Consider the following 20,483-nt stretch of genomic DNA (forward strand, 5'->3'; position numbering starts at 1 on the left):
CCGACAAGTCGCATCCTTAAATTTGCATTGTTGTCGTTGGTGTTGCCCTCCACAACTCGCGCAGTCACCCCGGTCTTCTTTCTCTGGCCTCCCGGTGTGGAAGACTCCTTCCTCCTCCTCACCGTCCGACTCGGCCTGGACCTCTTCATTGTGGACCGGGGTTGATTTCGCACCAGCCGTTGGTGCGACCTGCTTTTGTAGGGTTTCCGCCGCTTGGGTAGACATCTCATGAGCCCTGGCTTCATCCAAGGCGTTTGCCAGTGTCAAGTTGCTTTTGGACAGCCGCCGCCGTCGCAAACGGATGTCCCTGACCCCACGAATGAGTTGCTCCAGCAATGCCTCTTCCAAGTCTCGGTACTCGCAATGGTTCGTGGCTTTCCTCAGGGCTGCCATGTATACGCTGATGGACTCGCCCTCTTGCTGCCTACGCTCCCTGAATTCGTACCATTGCACATACTTGGACGGCGTTGGTGCATAATGGGCTTTCAATACGGTCTGTAGAGTCTGCCACGGCACCGATTGTACCGGCGTTGGCTCCGCCAACGATTCTGCAGTGTCGAAAACCTCTGGACCGCAGTGGCTCAGGAAATACGCTCGCTTCCTGTTGTCTGAGACTCCTTGAAGTTCGTTCGCCTCGAGGAAACACTCGAAACGAGCCATGTATGACCCCCATTTTTCCTTAGCTGGGTCGAATGGCGCTGGCGGTGTGTAGCTGGACATCGCTGCTTTCCGCCCCTTGTTTGCTGGGTTCGCGTCTTCCTGGTGAATTCAGCTTTTTTCCTGGCGCTCCTAGCCTCGAGATCCCACCTTCGTCGCCAGTGTTAGATTCGGGCAATAACGAGGCAGGAGACCAGGATAGTGACAACAGCTCTTTACTATATGGTGAACCCAGCGGCTCGGGCTGGGAAAACCCTCTCTTTATATACAGTTTAGCCAGAGGCTTCATCCAATCAGCAACGTGCTTTTTTCCCGCTCAGTTTTCCCTCCAAAACTCTTAAAGATACATTACAATAAACATAGCACTTTCTGCTATTTTCTAAAGCAGGGGTCTCCAACCTCGGTCCCTTTAAGACTTGTGGACTTCAACTCCCAGAGTTCCTCAGCCAGCTTTGAAGTTCACAAGTCTTAAAGGGACCAAGGTTGGAGACCTCTATTCTAAAGCACCCTTACTATTTTTCAGCTGATATTAAAGTTAATGTGATTCTTAAAGCACCTGCTACCTTCCCCACCAAGAGCTGAAACCTAAAAAATGTTGTAAAGTTTTAATGAATATCAGGGAGGTGTTGTGTTTCAGTACTTTAGAAACATACACAGCCCTATTAGGAAAGACCAAATTACCTAGTAACATCCAATAAAACCTAACAATTGATAAAATCAGAGCAGGAAATCAGTACAGAGACAGTTCTCTTAATTATTTTGGTAATTTCTTTTGAACAGTGTAGTAAGAGCTTTTTTTTTTTAACCTACAGGTACTTCTGTGCGCACAGAGCTGGGGAAGTAACTATGATAAATGCCAGATTCATCTACAGGAAAAGCTCATAAATCTGGCTTGAACTACAGATGTGGCAGAATTAGCTACTTTTTTGGGGTAGGTGTTGAAACTGACAGTGAATTAATTTCTCAAACTGCAGTATGTTCCTTGCTTCCTTGACATTATTCATTGCTGGGCAAAACATAGAAAGTTTCCTTAGGACATTTCTCATGAAATACAGCTCTCCCACTCTACAACTGAAAATATGCCTTCTTTAGCTATATCAGGGTTATAATTATGCTTTCTTTGAAGAAATATTTGTGTCGTGATCTGAGTATTGTTAACCTTGTATACTGAAAATGAAAATGGATTTATCCAGGGTGAAATTAGCTGGTTCTATCCGGCTCGGGTGAACTGGTAGCGGCGGCTGCAGGAGGCTCTGCCCACCCACATGGACATCATGACGTTGTTCTTTTGCAACATTTTCAGCCTCTGCGCATGCACAGAAGGCTTTGAGCATGTGCAGCCAACGGCGCGCGCGAGCACATTTGCAAACCAGTGGGGAAGGTAAGTGAATTTCACACCTGGATCTATCTTTCAGTGGCCTCTTCTATTAATGTGGTTCTATTATCCCATTGTTCAATAGAAAATCTCCAGTACAAAATTCAACAATGATCACTGTCACTTTGCCATTTAATCCCTGTTTAAATTCAAGTGCAGAAGAAGTTATAATATTCTGCTAAAAAAATCTTCCGTGGTTAAAAATCTCTTAGGAAATTTCTCCCAATACGTTGTAAAATCTGTTTTCTTGACATTTTCCACCCATTACTTCTCATTTTGCTTTCTGGAACAAGAAAGCAAATCCTGCTTCATCTGACAGGAGCTGATACTTGTAGATAGCTATCACAGCTCCTGTCATGTGGGCAGACTGTTGCCTTACAATATAATCTTTTGTTATTGGTGAAAATAAATCCTGCCCCAAAGCTATCATTTATTGTTTCTTTAACTGACATCTCGAATATCGATACACAGAGTTGTTGCAGGTATCTCTTGGCTAGCATCTCTGATACCCCAAAAAATATTTTTGTTGTTTGGAAATTCTGGGAATTGCTGTCTAAGTATATTTGATAGCATCAGATTGAGGAAAACTGTCTATTGGAGCTCTCCAGGGCTTAAATTCTGAATTGAAATTATGAAGGTCTAAAAAATGCAAAGCTCCCTCCTACAATCAAAGAAACACATATTCCTGATTGCCAGACTGTTGCTGCATGAAATCTATCAATGGCTCTTTGCCGGCTCTTCACTTACACACATCTGCAGTTGAAGGACAGAGATTGCCCACATGTTTTCCATACTTTACATTGTCATAGAAGATACTATCACCCAATATAAACCTTTGTCTGGTTGCCTACGGAATAACATGGAGGAACAGTTGCAAACAATCACTTTACCAGCCAATATACTTCAAGCCTGTTAGAAGTGATATGACATCTATGTTGGTCCTCTGAACCAAGAATGACAGGCAGATCCTCAATTTGAACATGTCAGCCAAAGTGTAACCAAAAAATAATGAAGGTCCACTGTGGAAGAAAATCTTAGTTTTTATATTTTGAGCAAAAGGTTTCTGAATTCAGTGGGGTTTTTTATATATTAACTCATTCTATTGATTTTATTCCAACTCTGTATGATTAAATTTGATCTCTCATTCAGTCCTTTATAGTTTATTTCTCTTGCTACTTTAATAGTTAATTGTACATTGATTTTTTAAAAATGTGATTCCATGGGAAATTTTGTTTTAAAAGGCCAGTTATTTGGATTTTTAAAAAACGTTATTCCATAGGATCTTTTGTTATAAAAGGCCAGTTATTGGATTTTTTAATAACAAGTAAACACATACTACTGTTTCCACATTTTTTTCAGAATTGTTTTCTTCCACTGAAAAAAAGGCTCCTGCATATTTCCTGCTAGTTAAATTCTAGAAGCATAGCTGACTGTGTTAATGCCAAGACTACCCCAAGCATTACACATTCAAAAATGAATATCCACATTTTCAGTGATGTGGAAAATTTAATTTCCATGTTCATTTTTTAAAAAAAAATAATAGTAATGAGGAGGAGGAGAAGTTGAATCTGGCATCTTGCATTAAGCTTCACCTTCTGTGTTTTCCAGAAACACCAGAATGTACTCCTTTTCTGCCCCAGATTGATGTTCTTGGGTAAGGGCACATGTTCTTCATTAGATTCATCCAAATGTGTTTACTATTAACATGGCTCTTGTTGACATAGGTATTAGCCTCATAAAACATTCTGACAGGTGGAACAAAAGGAAGTCGGAAGAATAAAACATTTGAAAACCCTTTAATTGCTTTTAAGTTGGATTCATGCTTTGTTTGTATGTGTATGCAGTGGAATACAAGGAAATTTCCAAACTACTTTATTTTGACTTAGAAATGTTCTCGGTTTATGAATGGAAAAAGAGACACTGGGTATTCCGACAAATGACTTTGGCCTAAAAATCCCATCCTTCGTCACTATACACTACACTACACTACAGTACACATAATCACCATACTGATTAGCGGTACTAGGCAGTGGTGAGTTTCAAATTTTTTTACTACTGGTTCTGTGGGTGTGGCTTGGTGGGCATGGCATGGCTTGGTGGGTGTGGCAGGGGAAGGATACTGTAAAATCTCCATTCCCACTCCACTCCAGTGGAAGGATACTGTAAAATCTCCATTCCCTCCCCAATCCAGGGGAAGGTTACTGCAAAATCCCCATTTCCTCCTGATCAGCTGGGGCTTGAGAGGCAGAGAATAGATGGGATCAGTCAGAATTTTTACTACCGGTTCTCCAAACTACTCAAAATTTCCACTACCGGTTCTCCAGAACTGGTCAGAACCTGCTGAAGCCCATCTCTGGTGCTAGGCTCTGGAGAACCCAGGTTGCTTAAAGGAAGGAACTGAGATTTACTTCATATGAGGTAAACTTTATTTTATTTTTGTTGATTTGACTGATATCAGCAGCATTGTTTGTTGTTGAGATTGCAGGAATAAAACTTTGTAACTTGTTTGCTCTGTCAATTTTGAAGACGGTTTATTCAATAAGACAGGGCATTCCGCACATACTTCTTAACATCAACCTTCTACTACACTTGGTGACAACAGAGTACCTTTTATCACTGAATAAACTAGCCAGCAGCAAGATACTTGAGCTAAATGTGAAGGATGGTGAATGGGTTGGACTGGAATCTAAATTTATAAACAAAGGATACAGTCCTAAACACTAGAAGATATCTGGATGTACCTTTTTCCAGTTAACCAGTTTGTAGCTCTGTATCAATCAAGCCACTGTATGCATTTGGCAAAGTGAACTCAGTTCATAGAAGCTTTTGTCTTTTAATAAAATGCCTTTAATAAAGCAGTCACTAAGCAAGGATTACCTGTATGTAGAGGCTAACTGGTTAATGAAGGTGTCTTTGTTTCTTCACTGTGGATCCTTCATTGAGTAGTTGCCTCTGAAAGGGCATTATTTCAAAAATTGTTACATTACAGAACAATTCAATTTTGAGTAATTACCTCTAAAAATGTATTATTTCAAAAACTGTTAAATTACAGAACAATTCAATTTTATGATTTTTGAAGAAAACGAAAAGATTTATTTTGTGATGAAGAAATGATATGATAAACCACTCCATAGGAGTAAACACTGAGGCCATATGATATTTGTAATATTACCTGCTTACTTGAAGAAGCAGCTCCTACTTTTATCTCTGAGGCCTTTTCCAGGTTCCCCCACCTAAAGAAAAGTCAAATAACTGCAGGAAGCAGAGGTTTTTTTTCTTTTTCCCAATGATAACATTCATTTTCAGAAATATCCTTCTCGGCAGGTCTTATCAGATGCATTAGTATGTATAAAAATATAAGTGCAATCCTTAGATAATAAAAATATTTAAATAAGGGTAAAGTGGAAATGACAATGAAACCATTTTGGAGTCGCAGAAGTGGTTTTGCTCCTAGTTTTATAGATGTTATGTTTTTCATTTATTGTTATGATTAATGGTTGTTATGCAGTTTTTTGTCCTATGCTTCTGTTTCTAATATTTTGTTTTATTTTGTATTTATAATAGACTGGTACACCGTCCAAGGTACACCTAGAAGAGGAACAATTCTTCTGGAAGGTAGATCACATTGTCCCATATAAACCTGTCTGGATCTGCAGATCTTTAGAATAAGTATATTCCTCTGATCCTTCTCCAACCAAAGCACTGAGACCCAAAGCCAGAGAGCTCCATACCACAGTAGTCTTTTCCATCAGTAGGAAAATAACTTTTTAGTAGGCTTTTTTCTTTAGAGTTACATTGGTGTTAATGTTTAATTGAAATGTTAAATTTATATTTATTGACAAAGAAATAAAGAGGGGTAAATTTGTTGGTAAATATAAATTTAACACAAATATCGTTGTCATGAAAGCGACTGGTTAAAATGCAGTATTGCAGGCTAACTCTGCTCATAGCCAGGAATTTGATCCTGAGCAGCTGAAGGTTCACTCAGCCTTCTATCCTTCCATGGTCAGTAAAATGAGGACCCAGGTTGTTAGGGGCAATATGCTGACATGTGTAAACCACTCAGAGACTACTGTAAATCACTGTGGAGTATTATATAAGTTTAAGTGCTAACTGCTATTGCTTTTTTGTTGATTTGTTCTTAGTGCTGCATTTTGTATGCATTTTCTTACTAGAATATTAATTGTTTTGAATATTATTTTTATTTATTTATTTATTTATTTATTTATTTATTTATAATTACATTTATATACCGCATCATCTCCCGAAGGACTCAGGGCGGTGTACAGCCAATATTAAAATACAATATACAATATTTAAAATATTAAAATACTTTTAGTGGCAAGAAGACAGAAATAAAACTCCTTGATCTTTACACATTCAGAAAAAAATGGGCACTGAATACTGAAATAATGTGATACTTGTGTAATTGGAAGCTAATGCATAGGAGTTACAGTTCACAGATTACAAACAACCTGAAAATTCAGGTTTAGACTTATTGGTGGGACCATGCAAGACACATGGACAGTATGCATATAAACCAAACTATGTAGAGGAGTTACTTCAATTTATATGATACACTTATGTTGTTTTGATGTTACCATTCATATATGCCCTACAAATACCAAATATATTCCTTACTCATAAATCTGGTCTCGTGATGACTCATTTGAAATAAGCAGTATAATAATTTGCCCCGTTCAGTTTCTCGGGCAATGAAAAAAGTCCTACCTATAATACTAATTTATTATAGGACTTCCTCTTTCATCCTCAATTCTCTTATGGATTCAAGCATGAGCTTGCTTGCTTGAAATTTATCCTGTGAAAATATACCACAAGAGCAAATTATTAAATGTGCTCTGTGAGTTAATAAGCATAAACAAAAGCTATTTGAGCTGTTTTATAGAGGGGGAATTTAATGAATGCCACATGGAGAAATTTTACATTCCCATTCAAATTGATGAAAGAGAATTTTGCCACAGCAGTTATTTCAAAGGACAAAAGAATTCCAAAGACATCCTTATGGGTAGGGTGTAATGTTAAATTTGCTGAGTGACAAGATAGCCAAAGGATGTATATGAATATTTTGTATTTCATTGTGAACCCATCTCTCCAGATGTGCACAGCCTCTCTGATTCTATTAAATCATATACACACATATACACATATACTATACAAAGCAATGCCCCATGAGGCTACTTCACTAGCAGTACTCCTGCCACTAATGGGAAATATGGTGGCTTGAGAAATAGTTGGAAAATTTCCTCTATTCTTTGGAGAAATTCATTCAGTCAATTTCTTTGCCAGCAAATATGGCGGAGAATTTGGAAAAGCATTTGTCTCTATCTCTCATTTTAACTTCTCCTCCTACTCACCTTAAAGTAGATTTGCAAGCCAGTAAAGCCTTGTAGGTCAATTTATTGTTTATTGATTCTTTAAAGACAATTTGTTGAAATATTACAGCTGCTGTGATCTTCCATCTTCTTCCAAATTCTTAATGGCAGAGCAAGCTTTATTGATTCTTTATCTTTTGTTTATCTGGAGGAGGGGTACATCTTTCTGGTTTCCCGGTCACTGTATTCACACCACAAAAATGCACTCGGACAGCTATAATAAGTACTTTGAGGGATGATAGGGGGTCCCTGTTTTGATCACAATCCTTTTCCTTGCCCAAATTGATCCCACCATAGCAATTTGTTATTGTTATTTTTTTTCACTTCTTTGCCCTGGAGAATGTTTTAAATTATGTTAGGCAGCTCTAAGAGTGTAAGTAGTAAGTCTAAATTCCTATTACTTTGGTTCTTTCTCCATCCAATGACTGTAGGTCCTGAAAATTATACAAAACCTATTCAGTGCCTGACACAGTGAAATAAGCTCTTCTTGGCACACTTAATCAATGAGCCTCCAAGGTGCCATCAATTAATCCAGGATCTCTGTGAGCTGTTTCTTTTGGGGGATGGATGCAACATCACATTATCAAAGTTGGCAATCCCACCATGTAAAAGTGAGAGCAAGTAGGCACCAGACAGTTACTCTAATGAGAGCCAGTGTGTAACATAGTTTAAAAGAAAGATCTTTTTCCCAAATTGTTTTGGATTATCTAATACCTTGCAAAATTCTCAAAGAGCATCTGGACAGGGCCAGGTTGGGAAAGGCTGGATTATCAGAACTAAGGTTGAGGAGAACTTGTCATTCAGCTACAGAACTCACTGATCCCAGGCTAACCTATTTCATAGCCTTTGAGAGGACAAGGAGGGGATGAGACCATGTGGCAGCAAAGGTTTGGGGCTTGCATGCAAAAACTCACAGGCTTGATCCTCAGCACTTGAGTAAGAAAACAACCTGGCTTAAACTATAGGCAAAGATCTTGAAAGCAAAGAGCCTATGAGTCCTAGATATAGGACACATAAGGTGCTACCAAAGGACTGCCTTCCATTTATGAGTATGTTCTATTCTAAGAATACTTCAACCTGCAGGCCATTTTAAAAGTGATCTTAAAATGGACTTTAAAATACCATCTAGATGGTTAGTTCCCGGAGAACAGGCATTTAACGGGAGCTGTGGTGGTGCAGTATTAGAATGCAGTGTTGCAGACTAAATCTGCCAACTGTCAGCAGTTTTATTCTCACCAGTTCAAGGTTGGATTTAGCCTTCCATCTTTCTGAGATCAGTAAAATGGGGACCCAGATTGTTGGGACAATATGTAAACTAATATGTAAACCACTTGGAGGGCTTTAAAGTACTATGAAGCAGTATATAAGTCTAAGTGCTATTGCTGTATGTTTATGATCATGATTTATCACTTGTTGCTTGTATGTACACTGAGACTTTCTGCACTGGAGACAAATTCCTTGTGTGTCCAATCAAACTTGGCCAATAATGAATTCTAGTCTAGTCTATTGTTATTTTTAAAAAATGACCTCTGTGTTGGCTTAATAAATATACTGCATGACTTTCTATTCAGCTTTTCAACTTTCTTTCATATGGCCCTTTGGATCTAGCCCTCCATCTGACATCTACTAATGGCCTTTCCTACTTCAGCAAGATACATTGCTTGTGTAGTCAAACTGTAGATATAATTTATACTTCTAAATTATTTTGTAGCTAAATATAAAATTAGAATATGTAAATTTTATACAAAACAGTGCCCTCATCTTTTTATTTGCAAATGCACAGGGAGCTCTCTCAAAATCAATAAGAGCAGGTTGGACAAATCACCTGTTGGAGTACTTGAAACACAGTTTATATATAGGTTAAGGTAATGGTAGGAGGGCAGAGGTTAAATTGATTGTAGCAGACCAGATAGATTTTATAGTCAGACTTGTTATACATTATAAAGGGAAACTGTCTTCAAGCAGTGCTTGGTTTCTAGAAACTATACATTGGCATATACATTCTTGGCATGGAAGTGGTTTGCCACTTCTTTCTTTCAAAACCATTTTTCAGCTTTCCAATCTCATCTATAGCCCTAGAAGATTCCAACTAACCAGATAGCAATCTCTTTAGATATGTGGAATATTGATGCTCTTATAAAATGCTTCCTCAGAAAGATTTGCTCCTTATTCCAGTGGATGGCAAGACCTGGTGCAGATTCTAACGTTGACTGTTTATTAGTTTAATTCAGAGGACACAAAAATAAGACTTAATTGTTTACAATGAATGATGTTTGTATTGATTTAATAAATATACTATATGATTTTCTAATGGGTATTTTAAATTTTCTTTCATATGGCCAATACAGTTCCCTTTTAGTTTTGATCTTAGTTAGGTCTGCATTCTGGTGGCCACCCTAGCATATTTTTAGGAGGTTCAGGGCATCAAAAAATAGGGTAATTATGCAAAGTGAAAAGGTGTGTCACAGCTTTGGGCAGACCCAAATCTTATAACTTTTTTGCTGGGACTACTGGACAGATGGTCAGACAACTAGAAAAGACTTATGAAAAATTGTTTTTGCACATGGTAACTGCAGCAAATTTATTATATGCACAAAGATTGAAAAACTCTGAAGTACCCACAACAGAGGAATGGTTGGTAAAAATGACAGAATTCATAGAGATGGCAAAATTGACTTGTTTAATTAGGAAAAAGACAAAAACCACTATTTTTAGTGACCAGAAACTCATTGTGGACTTTTTGTGAACTCATTGTGAAACTAGAAAAAAAGTAAACTTGTGATTTATGGATTTGAGAATAACAAAGAGTAGAACACAGAAAGAAAGGTGCCATGATACAATCTTAGAGAGAGGATAAATATAAATGCATATATCATTGCTGTAAAAAAGATCAGAAGTTGCTCCTTTATACCTTTTTTCTCCTTTTCTGTATTTTTCTTTATCTATTACTTTTCTTTTTCTTTAAATGTGTATTGTTTTGGTAAAATATTCAACAAAAATTAATTTTTAAAAAAGTAAAGCCAAAAATGTAAGTTTCACTTTGAGCGTGTTTTCTGTCACAAAATACAAGGGGACCAGCCAGCCAATGTTTTTAATCTCTGACCTATCCTAATAAGATTTAGCCCTGCAGGATCGCAGACCAGAAGGTTTCATATCCTCTGCTAACTCAGCATTCAAGCCAGGCATTAAATCTGAGATCTTTTAAATGCAAAACATGAATTATGAACCAATTATGAATTATAACATGAACCACTGAATTATGTATGGTCTTTTTCACAGCTTCATGGGTGTCTGAGGTAGGTTCCACCCATTCCATGGAAGTAACCGATTTCTTTCCCATCTTGTTCTTCCATCTTCACCAGGTTATAACATCTCTTCAACGGAACCTTATATATGCTACACCCTCTGCCCCACCCAGTTTCTGTTCAGAGAACAATGCACAGTAACTCTCAAGCAGTGGCCTGCTTGAATAACACTGAGGCCTCCTTGCCCCTTTGAAAAGCCAGATGACCTAATAATTACTACTCAGTTTTTCTGTTCCTCTTTTTAGCAACACAATAACACCCAAGCCCCCTCTGGCAGAAGGCGTTTTCTGGAAACGATGCACATCAGATTTCTCTTCGCTTCATCAAACTTAGGAATAAACATGTTTTGGAACATTTTAATTGAATTGCTTGGTCTGTATTTTTGATGCTTGGAGTGTTTGCAGTCTTAGAACATTTGCTTTTTGTTTTCTAACCCTCTTTCTCTGACTCTCTCTTTCTCTCTTCTCTCAGTCTTTTGGGCATCATTGCAAGCCTACAGAGCACTCCTCCTTTCCACATCAAGAACCAATTGGTTTCGCAGTCAAATCTTATTTGGGATTGGCAATGGGATAGCATCTTCCATGACACCTAAAAACAGCCAGCTGGTTTACCAAGTTGAGGGAAATGATTGCAGCACAAACAGCTGTGCCTTCAATCCTCTACTACCACTCCTTGCCCTTCGGCAGCCGACTCATCCTTCTAATTGCAGGACCATCCCTAAGCGGACACACATTTTATTGACTCTGCTATACAGAAGCCCTGCTAGATTTGAGAATATACTCACTACTCCGGGGGGGGGGGGGTTGGGTTAATTTCCAATTTACCCCACTAGAGTGTTCTCTTTAATTTCCACTGTCCCTCCAAATAAGGCACATTTTATTTTCTTCTACTTATAAAGAAGATTAGCTGTTCCACAAATAAGAATTGAAGGTGCTTTTGGAATAAAGAAGGGAGGGAGGGAGGAAGGAAGGGAGGAGGAGGAAGAAGAGAGGGAGGGAGGAAAGGGAGGGAGAGAAGGAATGAGGGAAAGAGAGAGAGAGAAAGAGGGTGGGAAGGAAAGGAAGGGAGGAAGGGAGGAAAGAAGGAAGGGAGGAAGGGAGGAAAGAAAGAAGGAAAGAAGGGAGGGAGGGAGGAAAGAGGGAGGGAGAGAAGGAATGAGGGAAAGAGGGAGAGAAGGAGGGAGGGAGGGTGGGAAGGAAAGGGAGGGAGGGAGGGAGGGAGGGAGGAAGGGAGGAAGGGAGGAAAGAGGGAGGGGAGGAAGGGAGGAAAGAAAGAAGGAAAGAAGGGAGGGAGGGAGGAAAGAGGGAGGGAGAGAAGGAATGAGGGAAAGAGGGAGAGAGGGGGGGGGGGAGGGGGGGAGGGAAGGGGGGGGGGGGGGGGAGGGAGGAAGGAAGGAAGGGAGGAAGGGAGGAAGGGAGGAAAGAAGGAAGGGAGGAAGGGAGGAAAGAAAGAAGGAAAGAAGGGAGGGAGGGAGGAAAGAGGGAGGGAGAGAAGGAATGAGGGAAAGAGGGAGAGAAGGAGGGAGGGAGGGTGGGAAGGAAAGGGAGGGAGGGAGGGAGGGAGGGAGGGAGGGAGGAAGGAAGGAAGTCTTCTGCTGACTAAAAGAAAACAAAACAGCATGACAGCATGGCACTGATTCTGGAGTCTTGTGGGGCTGATGTTGCAATCCCAGTTACGGAAGAGCTCTTCCCCCACTTTTCCCCCTCCCCATTCACATTCACAAACAGGCAGAAGGGCACCTTCAAAGATTATGCTCAGCACTGAAAGAAAAATACTCCTCTGTTGGAAATTGCCTGAGGAAACAGGTAGAAGAGATGCACTGGGTTGCTAGGGCTGAGAAACCACACCCTCCTTTCCTCACTTATATGCCTGAGGCTCTCCACCTCTCTTGCCATCCACTTCTCATATACTACAGTTTAAACACTGGGTTTACTACAATGCTCATAACACTTTTCCCTTTTGAGGATAACTTCAGACAAGTTGTGCTTGGACGCTCTGTTAGCCATGAGAGCTTAAAGCCTAGCACTTGCAAATCAGGTAAAGCTTAGTTAGTTTGAACCTGGAGTTGTTTTGCAGATAAGCATGCTTGACAAACCCAGAACATTTCTGCTTTGATGTGTTTCATGAATGGCACATTAAAAGTATTGTATCAACACAGCCTTACAGCCTGGTAGAAGTCTGCTGTGTCTGAGGACCTTCAGGGCGAACCTGTGATCTTGAGGACATGACTTGTCCTCTCTAAGTGCCTCATTGCCCATCACTTTTTCTATAGATCCATGCATAATCCTTGCCCACCTATGCTTTCAATTACAGGACCTAAACACAACTCACTAGATTCCATTATATGTATCTCTTGTTCCCCATGTCCATGCCGTGAAACCTTTCCACCTTCTCTCTCCCTGCTGTCAAACATTAGAAGGTTCTTTGGTAGAATTCTTTGGTAGAATTCCCAATTATTTTTTTCACTGAATCTGCAAAGTACTTGGGGGTGTATTGATATCTAGAAGGCTTTCACTCAAAGGACTTCCCCTTGAGCAAATGATTAAAGGATAAATAAGAACCTTTTTTTTATGCCCTCTTTGCATGCTCAGTGGTTTTCCAACTGAAGACCACCTCAAATGAATCTTCTGCTGCAAAGTCAAAGGGGCTTGGTGCCTTTTCTAGCCTGATTTTCAAAGTTATAATATAAAATTACATATCCATAGAATCAAAGCTGTTATTTCTTGGACGGAAATATTTATTCCTGGGACTAAATATCTAGGGAGAGAGAAAGTTAGCCATTAAAAAAATAATTGTGAAGGACAAGTTTTAAATCCTTCTCCAGGAGCTCATTTTCAGTATAAAAATGTGTCCCCCAGGTTCTATTAGCACTTAAAAAGAGCCAACATCCTTCAACGAATCTTTGTCTTTCAGCCTAATTTCCTTCCCAGAAGAAATGTGAAACGAAGATGACCCTCCTCTCCCCACCCACGCTTTCTGGGAGGAAAAGTCAGTGGGAATTTGGTAGCCTTTTGAAGTTTTGCTGTTGAATTACTTTGTGCTGATCTGGATACCCGCCCCTTCATCCATCCGCATCCCGTTCTCCTGCAATAGAATAAGCTAAAGTGCTAAAATGCTTACTCTGCACGGAGAGTAAGCAACCAATCATTTCTGAAGCCAAATGTGAAAATGTTCCTCCTCCTGAAAATATATCTCCTTTATTTACCCCCTATTTCTTTACTCTTCTGAGAATTCGGAAGAAGGAAAGTGAAATGAAGTCTCAGACTTCCATATCAGCTCTTTCGCTGCCAGCCCGCGCGCTTCCACCCCTTTCCGCTGAGCCGCCACAAAGAAAGGAGCTGGATGGGAAGAAATATTGTTCTCCGGGAACCCACTCGCAGAAGCGCCACACCCGCTTTCGGGACCAGGGAAGCCTTTTTCCACATCCCGCCCGCACTCAAGACTCTAATCTCCGTCCCCAGATTCTTTTCTTCACGCCTTCCTCTGCCGGATGGATTTCTGTTCTGGGGGAATCCCAACTGTGAGAAGTAAGGTGTGGTAGCCGGAGAGGGCGAGAGCGAGGGCTCCGGCGCTCTAAGAATTACCCACTCGGTCTACAGTCTGCACAGTTTGTATTTGTTATTCAGTATTACAACCCCGCCGTGTTACCGTGTCATCATTATATCGGACCGGAGCACATCAAAAGTTCACTCCAACCACCCCTTCTCCCCTTGCCAGGCTGATGCCTCGACCGATACCTTCTGCTCTCGCGAAGGTTCACACGTGACGTACGCGAGCGCATCCCAACCTTCCCACGCCTGAGCGGCGAGGCTCACGGGGTTCACTTGCCACCCTGTGGACAGCAGTGACTCCCTTTTTCTGCGCCCTAAACACCCTCTTCCATCCCAAATCATCTTAGACAACACCCCGATACTTACCGGTCCAGGTTTTCCTCGCCTTCCCCACCCACCCATCCACTCCGGAAAAAAGAAAAAAGCCGCGAACTTGCCCCCATCCCAATTTTGTCCTCTCTGCGCTGGAGCGGCGCCTGACGCGGAAGAGTGGGGGATGCGTGCTCTCCATTCTCCTACCCGTTCCCTAATGCCTCCCAGCTTGTCCCGCTCCGCCGGTCCCCGGCCGCTTCCCTACTAGCACCGACCACTCACCCCGGAAAGCAGCAGCAAGCCCCATAGCAAGATCGGCGTCTTCTGCATGATCGTCTGAAGTAAAACAGGGCGCAGGAAAGGAAGATGCAAGTCGGGAGATGAGGGGAGGCAGGAGGCTTCTTAAACATTCCCTTCCCAAGGGGAGTCTCAGGATGGGCGCGGGAGAGAGGGAAGAAGAGCGTCGGTGGAGACGGAGGCAGCTCTAGTAACTGAGGGAGTTGGACAGCACCTGCCTTCTGTAACTGGTAAGCTCGGCCCCCTTTTTTTAAATTAGTATTAAAACGATCGATGTTCTCCTCCCACTGGTTGGGTGGTTTAAGGAGCGCACAAATAACCAAGACAAGACAACCCCTCCTTCTTTCAGGCCCCCGGGAAGAGCATATCAAAGAAAATCACTTGGTTCATTACATCTTTCTCATCCATAAAACTTTTTTTAAAAAAAATATTCTCCTGAAAGTTGAGAAAAGATGTTGAGGAAAGATGTTAAAATCCTCAGTGGTGAAGAAACTATTTTAAATAACTTCTAGGAGTCCACCAGGGAATGAAAACACAGAGGCGGAGCCCAAGGACTAGAAGCCTTTGCAACTTTTGGGTTCTTGCTGCTTTTTTGACTTACTTCTTTCTTTCTTTCTTTCTTTCTCTCTCTCTCTCTCTCTCCCTCTCTCTCTCTCCCTCTCTCTCTCTCTCTCTCTCTCTCCCTCTCCCCCTCCCTCCCTCCCTCTTGCTCTGCAAAATCTGATTAAAAATAAAATCTGGCCATGGCTTTGGGGAATGGTGCTCTCTTTAGAAGCACCCATGCCAGCATGCAATTTCTAATCAGATTCCACTGAAGAGACATATACAAGAAGAGAGGGATTAGAATAAATCTAACCAGGAAGAAGGTAAACTGGCCAACTAACCAGCAGTCAAATGTAGTGTCCGATGTGTGACCCTCAGAAGTCATCCAGATGGCCATAAATTATCTGGAGCCATTATTTTTAATGTTATGACCCAGCCTTGAAAATCTCTTGGCCTCCAGATGGATTGACCATGCTGGCTGAAATTTACAGGAGTTGCATTGCAATCTATCTGGAGTAATCAAGTTGGGCTAGGCTGATATCTGGCTAGATGTTTTGACAAGAAACAAAATGAGATTGACAATTCAGGGCAAAATAGAAATCTGATGTTTAGGACACACTTCAGAGTTTCTGTTTATAAATTTCCATTGTTTTTTCAACATAAGTGTTGAACATATGTGTTCATGGAATAGATTATCAGCTGATATATATCTTCATATATACACTTCATATATACACTTATGTGTGTGCGTGCATGCACATACACACAGACAAAGTATCATATCAAAGAAAAAAATAAGAATAGAGTCTACACTACTATTAATCTCATGGGTCTCATCACCCATCTCCTCCCACTTATGACTGTAACTTTGTTGCTTGTATCCTTACGATTTATATTGATATTGTTTCCTATTTGTACCCTATGACTATCATTAAGTGTTGTATCTTATGATTCTTTATGAATGTATCTTTTCTTTTATGTACCCTGAGAGCATATACACCAAGACAAATTCTTTGTGTGGCCAATCACACTTGGCCAATAAAAAATTATATTCTATTCTAAAAAAAATAAAGGTAATCATGATAAGATATAGTGAACAAGGAAAGCCCTGCTTATGTGCTGCAGCTAAACTAAAACTACTAGCAACTGGAATTCATTTATCATTTAAATTATGCATATGGGGAATCAAAGTGGACTTTCTTCCTGGAAAGTCTCTTGGAATCTATGGCTTGATGTCACAGATCTATGTGGTTTGAATATTTATACTATTTCATAGGGAGAACAGCCTTACTTTTAAGTCTTCCTTCCTTCCTTCCTTCCTTCCTTCCTTCCTTCCTTCCTTCCTTCCTTCCTCCCTCCCTCCCTCCCTCCCTCCCTCCCTCCCCACTTACTGCCAACATATTGCAATGCATTTCACTTCCCTCATCTCAGACAACTGCTTTCCACATCCTCTATTAGACCAATTGTAACAGAAACAAGGATCCAATTGTCTGACTCAACAAAATTGGCTATCTTTGTGCGCAGACTCAGAGCTTCCTGTATCTGGCCAGTCTTGCGTTGTGTTTCATGCCATTGTCCTCTCATCCCCAACTTGCCTGACTTAAGAGTAACTAAATTGCCTACTTGGTTAAGAACCAGCATTTCAGAATGCCACAACTCTTTCTCTGCTCAATAAATCAGCTCTGAATATAGTGCAGCAAAAGCATGAGTTAGTTTGAACAGACCCTCTAGTTGCTCATCAGACATTTTATGGCTTCAATTGTGGCTTTAATAATGAATGCCATGTTAAAAGTTTAGCCAGGATCCTTTCTCCTTCCTTGATAAGTGCTTTCTGAATCAGATATTCAGAATGGAGCCCAGACCTTTTTTTTTTTTTTAAAGAGGAGATGGATTGCTGAGCATCTGACTTGTTCCAGGGATGCACCTATCATTATTTGAAGAATGTGAATCTGCAGGGAGGAGTTTGAGATATATATTTTTGGTATTTAGAGGGTGAATTATGGGGAGGCGGGGTTCAGGTGGCATCTGTAGGTTCAGATGGCTCTAATTTGAGCACTGGATGCTCAAAACATCTTTTACTTTAAAAATGTGGAATGCTTCAGTGCAAACATCTGGTGCCTTGTGTTGAGCTTAAGGACCAGTCCAAGACTTTTTGTAAATTATTTCCTCCCCATACTGCCCCCATCTATCGCCAAGTTCAGTCAAAATCATGTTATTTCTATATTTGGGGTAGGATGGGGAATCTATCAAGTCTTTTTCACTTTCTTGGCAATAAAAATCCCTTGAAGATCATTTGCCACGGAAATTGTTTTATTGGACTTAATGATAGAGACAACATTGGGAATTTTCTGCAGGATGCTCTAGAACAGGGCTGTCAAACTCACAGCCCGCAAACTGGATGCATCACGTGCTGGCCATGACCATGCCCAGTTTAACGGGGTGAGGGAAAGTCCTGTTACATGAAGCTGCCGTAACGACGCAAATTTGACACCCTGCTCTAGAAGCAGGAGCCACCTTATTTATAAACTCTTTCAAAAATAGTTCTTGAATTGACTCACATATTTATTCATTACATTTTACTCAAACTTTTCCTTTCCTCGAAAAACAGTTTATTCCTATTTTATCCTTACACCATCATGGGCAGGAGATTAGATTGAGAGATGCTGACTGTCCCATCCTGTGAGTCTTATAATTGCATGATGACTTAGTTGCTTGCTCAAAATATATTTAATGCCTTATTATTGTCAGTTATATCAGAGGAAGTCTTCACATCACATGCTGAGGACACCTCCCTGCAGGTTGGGCAGTACATCAGTGTGATATGTGAAGAAACAAATTTTATTTTTTGTGTCTTGTTGTGAACATCTGGTCAGGATGAATAAAAAGGTTTGAAATTGGCATTTGGGATTGGATTTTAGAGGGACATGAGCAACAAAAGAGCAGAAGGATGGTTCAAAACTGAATCAGAAACATTATTCAAACTTGAGCACACCATAAGATATAATTGTGTTGTTCTTCCTTTCCTAGAATCTTTTATTTGTAGTTGTCTTTATAGCACTGGTTTGTCCTTTCACTGCCCTCTCTGGTTTTTCTTTGATAATCTTTCCTTTTAACTCTCTCCAGCTTGCCAATATCCTCTCCGTAATGAATGGTTCCAACGCAATAGCGTGAAAGGTAAGGACATGTTTTTTCAAATGCTAATCGTAAAATCACTTTTTATAACCTTCATTACCACTTAGGCTTTGTTGCCAGCGAAGCAATATAGTCTTTCAACCTTCACTTTGATAAAGAAGGGAAGAAAAAGGAAGGGAAAGGGAAAAAAAGAACCTTTTTCCAGGAGTCAATACACAGGCTGACCATCCATATGTATATAGCTCTTCTTACCATAAATTCATTTATGAGATGATGGAATAGCCATAGGAAGTATCCTCTGGCCAAAGTTAGGATTTTCTGTGCAACAAAGCTTTTGCACAGAAACAAATCACATAATTGCTTCGGATTCTCTCAAATGTAAAAACTATTGTCCTAAATAGAGTTGGGGAGGGGGGTGTCATTGCTTTGACTGAGCTGTCTGCTCTGATTGTCAGCTACAGAAGGCCTATCTAAGTTTTAAGTGATCCAGTTTCTCAAAATTGGAGCATATTGTTTAATCTCCTTTTGTACGGTAGAAGTACAGCAGCTTTTAATTAAGCTGTAAAATTAGATAAGTATGCCATAGCTTTTTTGAATTGATACATGGATGGATGGATATCTAAGAACTTTTTAAACAATTAAGTAAACATGTAATTCAGAAAGTAGTACTTTCATGTTGCTGCTACAAATAATGAAGAAGATGATGCATCAAATGAAAACAGAAGTGGGTATGTGAATTCTAAACTTGCTCTCAGTATTGAGCTCAGTGTGGGACGTAAATCAATATTTGTATTGTTGAATCATTGCACCATAAACATGACCCACTATAGAAAGAAAATGTCACTTCCATACCTACATCTTTCCTAAAGGTGCTTTGTTGCGCTTAAAGTGATATCTCTTGTTATTACAAATATGTGGAAAGGTTTAAACCCAGCCACGTAAGTGTCACAGCTGATTTTTATTCTGATCTGTCAACATTTTTATATTCTTTCAAATATAAGGATAGATGAAAGTCTGCATTTTGATTTTATACAATTTCTATAATGTACACGGTTAATTTAAAAAAAAATCCTTCTAATTCTGCTTGAAATCTGTAACAGATTTTATTTACTTCCTAAATAATACTATTTGCCACAATTTTAGCCTGGCCTTCTAATTTTGTTGCTAATTTGGAGGAGATGTGGGGGGGGGATAAAAAATGAGCAGAAAAAGCAATGTTACCTGAACAGTATTGGTCTATGAGGAAAAAACCCTCAAAGTTGATACATCTGAGCATACCCTTATCAGGGCCACATTAATTCAAGCATGCATGCAATCTTTCAAGCAAATTGAAAAGGGAGTTAAGAAGAAATATATTTTAAAAAAATAGTTCAAGTTTGCCCAATTATGTTAGATGTTATTGTGCACAAAGATATTGCCTCGGGTGTCTGTTGGCATAATAACATACAAGCAAACTGTTCTGATTTTCTTTAGCTAACTTTGGCAAGGATTCACCATAGCAATTCCTGAAAATGGAACAATTGTGAGTTTTATTCTGGACATGCTTCTCTTCAGGTTTCCCTTCTGGAGAGGATTGACAGTGGGCTTCCACTGGTTATTTCTCCTTGGTCATTTCTAGCCAAGAGATTCTGTTTTAAAACTTCAGTAGTTTTTTTTCCCTTGTTCCTATACCTGCTAAAGCAGGGGTCACCAACCTTTCGGACCTCAGGGACCATTACATTCATAATTTTAAATCCCACTGACCACTAATATGATTGCCTAATGATCAGCTGGGTGGGTGTGGCTAGGTGGTCATATGACTAGGTGGGCATGGCCAACTCAATGTCACTCACCTCAAGGGGCGCCTTGACAGCCTCTATTCGCCCCTCCCCTCCTAGGCACGCCTCGCCTCCCCACTCAGGCTCCTTAGGGCCCCAAC

At 40.2% G+C, this 20,483-nt stretch overlaps 1 protein-coding gene across 3 annotated transcripts in view; it reads right to left on the reverse strand.

The window, feature by feature from the left end:
- NGFR (nerve growth factor receptor) overlaps positions 1–15,114 on the reverse strand; it is an 83,887-nt gene extending 68,773 nt beyond the window's left edge. For all 3 annotated transcript variants that reach the window (XR_009155170.1, XM_058183975.1, XM_058183972.1), the window contains exon 1: positions 14,876–15,114. Coding sequence is in view for 2 of the 3 variants with exons in the window: in XM_058183975.1 (XP_058039958.1) it covers positions 14,876–14,923 (48 nt within the window). In the remaining variant the exon portion in view is untranslated. The remainder of the gene's footprint in view (positions 1–14,875) is intronic.
- Positions 15,115–20,483: the final 5,369 nt, after the last annotated feature.

This window comes from Ahaetulla prasina, chromosome 4, assembly GCF_028640845.1.
Source record: "Ahaetulla prasina isolate Xishuangbanna chromosome 4, ASM2864084v1, whole genome shotgun sequence".
Classification (NCBI taxonomy): domain Eukaryota; kingdom Metazoa; phylum Chordata; class Lepidosauria; order Squamata; family Colubridae; genus Ahaetulla; species Ahaetulla prasina.